General features: G+C 55.8%; 1 protein-coding gene across 1 annotated transcript; it reads right to left on the bottom strand.

Moving 5' to 3' along the window:
- Nucleotides 1-3,164: 3,164 nt before the first annotated feature.
- On the bottom strand, nucleotides 3,165-8,882 carry TEX261 (testis expressed 261). Its single transcript, XM_054398885.1, has 6 exons — nucleotides 8,813-8,882; nucleotides 7,978-8,057; nucleotides 7,417-7,570; nucleotides 5,566-5,633; nucleotides 4,378-4,480; nucleotides 3,165-3,320 (listed from the first exon to the last, which is right to left on the bottom strand). Exons 1-6 carry the CDS (start codon nucleotides 8,880-8,882, stop codon nucleotides 3,205-3,207), a joined length of 591 nt encoding a protein of 196 aa, XP_054254860.1. The 3' UTR covers nucleotides 3,165-3,204.
- Between the last annotated feature and the right edge of the window lie 532 nt (nucleotides 8,883-9,414).

Here is a 9,414-nt window from a genome sequence, read left to right as displayed (position 1 = left end):
CATTCCCTATATCCTGTACCTTATTCCACATTTTTACCCTTCATTCCTTATATCCTGTACCTTATTCCACACTTTTTACACTTTACATCCTGTATCTTATTCCACATTTTTACCCTTTATTCCCTATATCCTGTACCTTATTCCACATTTTTACCCTTCATTCCTTATATCCTGTACCTTATTCCACACTTTTTACACTTTACATCCTGTACCTTATTCCACATTTTTACCCTTTATTCCCTATATCCTGTACCTTATTCCACATTTTTGCCCTTCATTCCCTATATCCTGTACCTTATTCCACATTTTTTACCCTTTATTCCCTATATCCTGTATCTTATTCCCCATTTTTGCCCTTCATTCCCTATATCCTGTACCTTAATTCCCATTTCTTTACCCTTCATTCCCTACATCCTGTACCTCATTCCCCAGCTTTTGCACCTTATCCCTCAGATTCTACCACGATTCCCCAGATTTTCTACCTTGCCCCTTCCCAGATTTCCCAGGCTGGTAGGGTTTCAGGGCAGGGAACGGGAGGTGTTTGACCCAACCCAGGCTCCTCCAGGAGTTTGTTTGGAGGAGCCAGCCCCAAACCTCTGCCCTGTGCCGGAGCGGAGCAGGCTCAGGCTCCCTGCGGCTCCGCCCCGGCGTCTCCTCCTCTTCCTCCTCCTCCTCCTCCTCCTCCTCCCGGCGCAGCCGTAGCCTCGGGGGGGCCTTTTCCCGCTGCTCTCCCGTTAAACATTGATGTGGTTTCGCTGCTCTAATCCGGTTACCGAGGTGCCCGAGCCTGGCTCGGCTGAAAGCAACGTGTTGCCGTTAACATCTGTAACACCCGGCCACCACCGGCAGGGAAAAATGGGACTTGGCAGCTGGAAGAACACACCACGACCTGCCCTGCCTCTCTGCTGAAGTGAGAGGGAAAAAAAAAAAAACAGGATTCGACTCGGCAGAAGGGACGTGGAAGTGACTGATCCTCACCACTTCCCACTGGCTGGAGCCCCAGGGCTCTGCTTTAACTGCTGAAGAGCCCTCACCTCCTGCCCTGCCCTCCTTGCTGTGCCAGTGGCAGCTTCTGAGGAGTTTTCTATCCCTGGATTTAAAAACTGGATTTAAAACCTGAATTTAAGACGTGATTTGGGGCTGGTGAGAGGCAACTGCCACCCTCAGCAGTGTCCTGCAGGTCACAAAGCCTCAACAGGGGTGGGGGTGGGTTTACAGCCCTCTGAGGAGTTTTCCATCACTGGATTTAAAAACTGGATTTAAACCCTGAATTTAAGACTTAAGGCTGGTGAGAGGCACCTGCCACCCTCAGCTGTGTCCTGCATGTCACAAAGCCTCAACCCAGAGTGGGGTTTCTCCTGTCCTGGCCCATCTGGCTGTGCCTGAGGCAATGGAAACTGTTAACTGCAGTTTGGAGCAGAGCTGTGAACGCATCCTGGCACTTCCCACCCTCCCAGTGCCACCTTCAAACCACCTCCTTCCTCCAGGGCTGCAAATAATTTTTTTTTTTTTTTTTTTATTTCCAACCTAAATTTGGTCAAAAGCTTAAACAAGTCCATCAGTGAAGGAAGCAGAAGTGTCCAGCTTGCCCTACTGGAAGCTTTGAGCCAGGGCAGGGGACAGCATGATCCTGCTGTCCCCAACTATGAGGCCATGAAGAAAAATTACAGCCCCTGAGGGGCTGAGGAGAAGCTTTTCCAGGAGCTTCCCAGCGCTAGAAGTGGTCTTCTCCCACCCCTGTCCCTGTGTTCCATGGCTCTGTTTCACTTGCAGTGCTTCCACCTTCCCTTCTCAGACCCCCCCAGCAGCTCTGTACCAAAACCAGACACCTCCTGCTAACCCCTCACCATGATCAGCATCTCCCAATGCTGTCAGGTCCCCTCAAAAGCTCTCTCCTCCTCCACTGTTTCTCTAAAACCAGAACAAAATCAGTGTGCAGAGGGAGATTTCCTATCGTGAGAGGGATTTAACCTGGGAGCTGGAGGGGCAAGGCTGGGCCCAGCCTCCCTGATAAGCCAAGTGTCACCTCAAACCTTTATTAAGCTAGCAGCTCTCAAACAGAACCCCAATTTCCATTCAATCAGCATCAAAATGTGTTTGTGAGCCCTCAACAAACCCAGGGCTAAGGTGGGGCCATGTACCTCAGCTTCACCTTCAGAACTGGCCACCAAATGAGCCATTTTCCACAGAAGTGCCTCCAAAAAGCCTTCCCAAAAGATTACAATTTCCTGTCCACTCTCTGGACCCATCCAGCCTCTGGAGGCTTCCACTCCATGGTTCTTAAAGGCAGAAGCCTCAACCCATGACACCATGGAACCATGCTGCCAGAGCCAGGCCATCCTGAGCTCCAGTCACCACAGCCCTGGCTCCTGGCAGAGGCTGAATGTTACCAACCAGAGGCCAAAAAGGAGCTGAAAAGGGATTTTTGATGATCACAAGGAACAAGGGCAATGGATTCACCTTCTTCTCAGAGCACAACCATCTCTGGTTTTTCTTCCCCCTTTTAGGGAAGGGGGGAGGCCAGGGGGCTTTGGCAGCACTGGGAACACCAAGCACTCAGCATCTTGCTCACGAAGCATCACTCCCCATGAAGCAGCTTCCCAGGGTCTCCCTCAGCCAAGTGCACCCTGGCCACGGCAGGAAGCTTCTGGTAGCATCAGAAAAGTGTCAAGTGGCTCTTTCCAGCACTCAATCAAACACAAAAGTGATCTTTCCTCCTTCCAGGTCACCTCCCAGCAGCCACAGAGTACAAGAATCCCATTCCTGACACCACCATCTTCCAGGATCCCGGTGGGAATAGGCAGGAGTTGGAGTTTGGTTAATGTATTCTCTTTTGTTCTTTCATGAATGGCTCTGTGTAAACCTCCGGGGAGTGCCGGGAGCATTCCTCTGCCACCCCGAGGGAAGGGCTCCCCCAGAGCCAAACCACACCACCTGCAAACTGCTGGCTTCAAAGCCCAGGAGCTGACAAGGTTGCCCAGCTCCTCGAGCAGGGTGGGACATCCTTCTCTGCCCACAAATCTCAGGGGTGGAGCTGCAATAAAAAGCTGTGAGCCCACCCTGTGTGTCTGTCCAGTGCTACCGGTACCTCCAGTGCCCAGTTTAGAGGCTCCTAGAAAAGTCCCTTGGGGAGACATTGAGGAAGGTCCCTCCTGGCTCCCTGCACAGTTTGGGTCTGTCCTGCTCCTTGCCCACAGCTGGGGCTCAGTAGATCTTCTGTCTGCTGGGCAGGATGGCTTCCTTGATGAAGGAGAAGATGAGGAGGATCCCGGAGCGTTTGCCTCTCTTGCCCTTGGTGAAGTAGTTGGAGACGACGTCGTCTGCAGGGGAGAAGGGAAGGACAATCAGACACACACCTGGGGATGGCCCAGCTGCTCTGAGGGGGCTGGACTTGATGATCTCAGAGCTCTTCTAACCAAAATGATTTTATGGTTCTGTTTCAGGGTGACACCTGAGCTGCCTTCAAAGCACTCAAGTTTCTGGTTTGCTCATATTGGGCTCTATCACCCAGCCAAGGAGCACAAATCCTGAGCTCCCTTGCTTGAGCTGGAGGGCAAATGGCAAGGCCCCTGGGCTGGAGAGATTTCCCTGGATCCCAGCATGGTGGAGGTTGGAAAGGATCCCTGGAGATCACCTAGTCCAATCCCCCTGCCAAAGCAGGGCCCCCACAGCAGCTTGCCCAGCATCACAATGTCCAGGTGGGTTTGGAAGCTCTCCAGAGAAGGAGACTCCACAACCTCTCTGGGCAGCCTGACACAGGGCTCCAGCACCCTCACAGCAAAGAAGTTTCTCCTCCTGTTCAGATGGAACCTCCTGGGTTCCAGTTTGTGCCCACTGCCTCTTGTCCTGTCCCTGGGCACCACTGGAAAGAGTCTGGTCCCATTGTCTTGCCCCCTGCCCTTCAGCTCTTGCTGAGCATTGCTCAGATCCCCTCTGGAGCTGCTCTCCTCCAGGCTCAACAGCCCCAGGGCTCTCAGCCTTTCCTCCTCAGAGAGCTGCTCCAGGCCCCTGAGCATCTTTGTAGCCCCTGCTGGACTCTCTCCAGTAGTCCCCTGTGTCTCTTGCACTGGACAACCCAGAACTGGACCAGTACTCCAGATATGGCCTCCTTAGGGCAGAGGAGATGGGGAGCAGAACCTCCCTTGACCTGCTGCTCACACTCTTAATGCACCCCAGGATGCCACGGACATAATGTCAGAGATGGAGGAAGTAAATCCAGAGCAGCGCCCTCCCCCTCTCCCCTACTCTGCAGAAGTCCTCCTTTTCCTGCCTTTTGGAAGGTTTCACCCCACCAGCTGCTCCTCTTCTGCACTCTGTGTGGAGGGACTGTGGGGGTGCTGGGCACAGCCCCCCTGCCAAGCCCCCGTGAGCGCTCACCTCCGGGCTGCACCGTGGAGGGCAGGACGTTCTCACCCGCTGACAGCGAGACGAAGAAAGCAAAAGGAATCAACCACAGGCAGAAGGTGAAGTAGGCAAGAACCTGTGGGCAGAGGAAGGGGCAGTCAGAGCCAGGTCATGCTCAGCAACCCTTCCACAGGCTGAGACCCACGAATGATGCTTCAGCCCTCTGTGATACCCCAAGGTTCCACCTGGAAGCGGAGAGCGCTGCAGTTTGACCTCTCCCAAGGCTCTCAGGTGCTCAGTGCCCCCCTGCCAAGCTGCTAAGGGGACAAAATTCAGCCAGTGACCCCCACAGAAGGACAGAGCGAGTGGGAAATGCTTTTGGTCCTATCCTGGGTACCTGAATCATAGCTTGCATTGGGTTGGAAGGGACCCTAGAAGGTCACCTTGTCCAACCCCTCCTCATCTCCAAGCAGATCAGGTTGCTCAGGGCCACAACTGAAGCACAATTAAAGAAGCAGGACATTGGCTGTGCTGTTATGACTGATTAAATCTTCTTCACACCTTCCAGGGACTAAAAGAATGAGTCAAGACCTGGGCTGGCTCCTCCTGCCCTGGGGTGGGACACAGGTGTAGGAGCACAGGCAGTGGTGGCTGTGGTTTGTGACAAGCCAAGCTGAGAGGTGCTGAGCTGCCATGGCAGCAGCAGGGTTAAACTTCACTGAAAAGTTGGGTTTGGGTCATTTTGGTGGGGTTTTGTGACTTGTTTTTAATGTGAGCCAAGCTGCAGCTACCACTGAGCCCAAACATTCCCCTGGGTGACTGTGGGGCACAGTTTTGGCAGGCACCAGGGTAGTGCCACAGCAAAATTAGGCATAAAGATACTGAGGAGTGATTATTCTGAGAGGGAAGTGATTGGTGGTTGGCTTGTATAAAACATTATTATAGTCTAATTTACCTCTTTTCAGCATTTCAGAAGGAAAAATAAATCCTGTGCTTTGTGTTCCCTTTTTTTCCCTCCCTTTCTGCTGGCTGAGGAAGCTCCAAGCCCACACTGCAGCTTCCCTGGTAGTTCTGAGGGCAGGAGCAGAGGAACCCCCAGGGAAGCTCTGTGATGCTCACTGCTGATCCAAACAAATGGCACTTCCCCCTCCACACCCCCACCTCCAGCAGCTCCATGTTGGCTGAAGAACAGGGCTGGGCTGCTCCCTGCAGCTCTCTCACCTCAGAGAACAGGTAGTACTCCTCTGCAAAGTACTGGAACGCCAAGTAGTGGTTGAAGATAACCAGCACTGCCAAAGGAAAAGAGCAGAGTCAGGCTCCAGCCCAGCAGCAGCACCAAGGGCATGTCCTACGTCACAGACTGGCTCAGGTTGGAAGGGACCCCAGAGATCATCTGCTCCACGAGCAGGGATGCCTCTCAACTAGATTTGGTTTCTCAAGGCCTCATCCAGCCTGGCCTTGAACACCCCGAGGGAGGAGGCAGCCACAGCCTCCCTGGGCAGCCTGTGCCAGAGTCTCACCACCCTCAGACTGAAGAACTTCTTCCTCAGCTCCAGTCTAACCCTGCTCTCCCTCAGCTTCAAACCATCCCCCCTTGGCCTGTCTCTAGACACCCTCATGAAGAGTCCCTCTGCAGCCTTCCTGCAGGATCCCTTCAGCTATTGGAAGGCAACTCTTAAGGTCCCCCTGGAGCCTTCTCTCCAGGCCGAACAGCGCCAGCTCCCTCCTGTGAGGAACAGCTCCTCCCTGCCACCCACCCCCTTCACACAGCCCCTCTACACCAGGAATCCTGCTGTAGCTGAAAGATCTTCACTCACCTAGTGAGAAATGGTCCCAAGCCCCCCTGTCCCAGCTCAGTGAAAGCCCCAGACAGGAGCCCTGGGCCAGCTGGGAGCTCAATTCCCCAGAGCTGTCACCTGAGTCTGGAGTGGAACTGGACAGAGGGTACAGAGAGCCTGGGGAAGCCCAGCACACACAGAATCCCAGAATCCCAGCGTGGTGGGATCCAGTCCAACTCCCAGCTAAAGCAGGGCACCCACAGCAGCTTGCCCAGCATCACAATGTCCAGGTGGGTTTGGAATCTCTCCAGAGGAGGCTCCACAACCTCTCTGGGCAGCCTGAGACAGGGCTCCAGCAGCCTCACAACAAAGAAGTTTCTCCTCATGTTCAGATGGAACCTCCTGGGTTCCAGTTTGTGCCCATTGCCCCTTGTGCTGTTGCTGGGCACCACTGAAAAGTCCAGCACCATTCTCCTGCCCCCCACAGGTCCTTTATCTCTTGCTGAGCATTGCTTAGCTCCCCTCTGGGGCTGCTCTTCTCCAGGCTCAGCAGCCCCAGGGCTCTCAGCCTTTCCTCTTCACAGAGATGCTCCAGTTCCTTGTCTCTCTTGATCTGAGGACCCCACAACTGGACACAATACTCCAGATGTGGTCTCCCTAGGGCAGAGCAGAGGGGCAGAACCTCCCTTGACTTGCTGGCCACTCTTCATACACCTCAGGATGCCATTTGCCTTCTTGGCCATGAGGGTACACTCCTGGCTCATGAGGAACTTGCTGTCCATCAGCACTCCCAGGTCCATCTCCACAGAGCTGCTTTCCAGCAGCTCAGCTCCTCACCTGTCCTGCTGCAGGGTTGTTCCTCCCCATGTCCAGGACCCTACCCCTGCCCTTGCTGAACCTCAGGAGGTTCCTCTCACCCAGCTCTGCAGCTTGCCCAGCTCTCCCTGCCTGGGTGTCAGCCACTCCTCCCAGTTCTGTACCACAGCAGACTGGCTGAGGGTCCACTGTGTCCCTTCATCCAGGTTGTTGATGAAGATGTTGAACAAGACTGGGACCAGTCCTGACCCCTGGGGAACACTATGAGCTGCAGGACCTCTGACCCACTGATCACACCCAAAGGTGCTTCCCACACCCAGAATGATGGCAGTGATTAAAAAGTACTGCACAGAGCTCAAAGTCCCTGGAAAAGCTCCAGGGCAAAGCCCAAATCTCTGCTGCCAGCTGGTGATGGGAGTGACAAGGCTTTCTCTGCCCCAGTGCCCACTCCCAGGGGGAAGGTGACAGCCCCACTCACCACAGGACAGGATGAAGTTGGAGGACGTCAGGACAATGAAGGGGAAGGTCTGCAGCAAGCCGAAGTAGACCAGGTTGGTGAAGAGCCCCACCCCCACCATGAAGCCAGGGAAGTGTTCAAAGAGGTAGAGGCCAACCAGTACAGCTGAGGAGAACTGGAACAGAGAACAAGGGGTCTGTGGGCAGGAATCCTGCTGGGGAGGAAGTGTTCTAACAGCACCACACTTCCACACTCAACACCAGCCCCCTGGGCAAGGTCCAAGCAGGAACCTCACCTTGCTGTTGCTGCTCCTGGTAGGACACACCATGACTGAATCTCAGTTTTCCCAGCCAAGGGGAGAGATGTGACACCCAGGGTGGGGTTAGACAGGGTGACCACCCCCCAGTTAAACAAGGGGCTGACGAAAGCAGCCTCTGCCAAGCTCCCTCCCTGGCAGATGAAGTCACTTTGGCAAGCAGGAGTTTCCTGAGTGCTTGTCCCCTCTGTGCAGAGCCCCTGTCCCACACCTGGGGGAGACTGTGGCAAGAAGCCAGTCCAGTTTCTGTAAGCCCAGGGACTTACCCAGATCATGTATTTGATTATTCTCCTGGTGACCACTGTGTACTCCTCGATCAGCTCTGCCAGGTAGTACAGCCCAGCAGCTGTGGGAGAAACACCTGGCTCAGCCCCCTGGTCCAGAGGACACTGAGCCAGACACCAGTGACCCCATCCTCACCCAGTCCAGGAGAGACTGACAGGCAGGGGGTGAACCTCTCCCATCCTCTCCACAACTCTCAGAGGTACCCAAGGGACCCTGGAACCCCCAAACCTCAGGCAGGCACAGGATCTCTGGAGTCTCCCCAGGTGACACCCCCCACCCCCCACCCCCAATCTCTGCAACATCCACAGGAACTCAGGAGCCTCATGGGCACCAATGGGATCCCCCTTCCCCCCATCTCTGTGGCATCTACAGGACCTCAGGCGCACTCAGGGTACTCATGGGCACCCATGGGACAACCATCTCCCTCCACTCCCCCCCCAGATTTCTGGGCTTTCCACAGGACCCAGAAGCATCCAGGGAACCCCCAATTTCAGGGTCACTCTGAGGCCTCGGGGACACCCAGGAGACACCAAATCTCTGGGTGACTCTCAGGCTTCGGGGGCACCCAGGGGATCCCCAAGCTCTGGCGTCCACAGGGGGCCTGGGCCACTTCCGTTGAGCCCGAGCCCCCGGAAGGTCTCGGAACCGTGGCCCCGGGTTCCAGCAGGAGCCCAACCTGCCCCTTCCTCAGAGCCACCTCCCATTACCAAGAAACACGACATATCGCGACAGCCCCCTAGAGGAACCCGCGGCCGGGCCCAGACACCGGCGCGGCAGCACCCCCCGAAGATCCAGCACGGCCGTCGGTGAGCTCACCGATGGCCAGGGTGACGAAGGCCACCTGGATGAGCAGGGACAGCCAGCTCAGCACGTAGATGAACCACATGGCGGGGACAGGCCGGGCTGGGCCGGGCCCCGCCGCTGCCGGGTGCCGCTCCCGCTGTGGCGGTGCTGAACACGCGGCGCCGGAACCAACGAGAGGCGCACGGCCCAGCCCCGCCAGCGCCGCCGCCCGGCGCCACAGCGACCCCTGCAGGGCGGGAGGTCTCCCGCGCCGCACGTCGCTGCCGGGCGAGCAGCGGAACGTGGGGAGAGCAGGGAACACCCAGAGATCCCCCAGGCTGCGCAGACACCCCGAAACCCTCAGAGCCCCTGCGGCCCTCGAAACTGAACGGAGGCCTCCAAATTGCACAGGGACCCCGAAACGCTCAGGGACCCCCAGAACTGCACAGGACCCCCCACCAACGATAGAGGAACTCCCCAAATCATACGGGGACCCTCAACCACACAGGGGACCCCCAGAACTGCACAGGACCCCCCACCAACTATAGAGGAACTCCCCAAATCATACGGGGACCCTCAACCACACAGGGGACCCCCCAAACTGTATAGGGATGCCTTCACCACCCTATAGGAAC

Source organism: Indicator indicator, unplaced genomic scaffold (genome assembly GCF_027791375.1).
Source record: "Indicator indicator isolate 239-I01 unplaced genomic scaffold, UM_Iind_1.1 iindUn_scaffold_162, whole genome shotgun sequence".
Lineage (NCBI taxonomy): Eukaryota > Metazoa > Chordata > Aves > Piciformes > Indicatoridae > Indicator > Indicator indicator.
The sequence above is the reverse complement of the archived record's forward strand: the minus strand, read 5'-3'. Positions and strand labels throughout refer to the sequence as shown.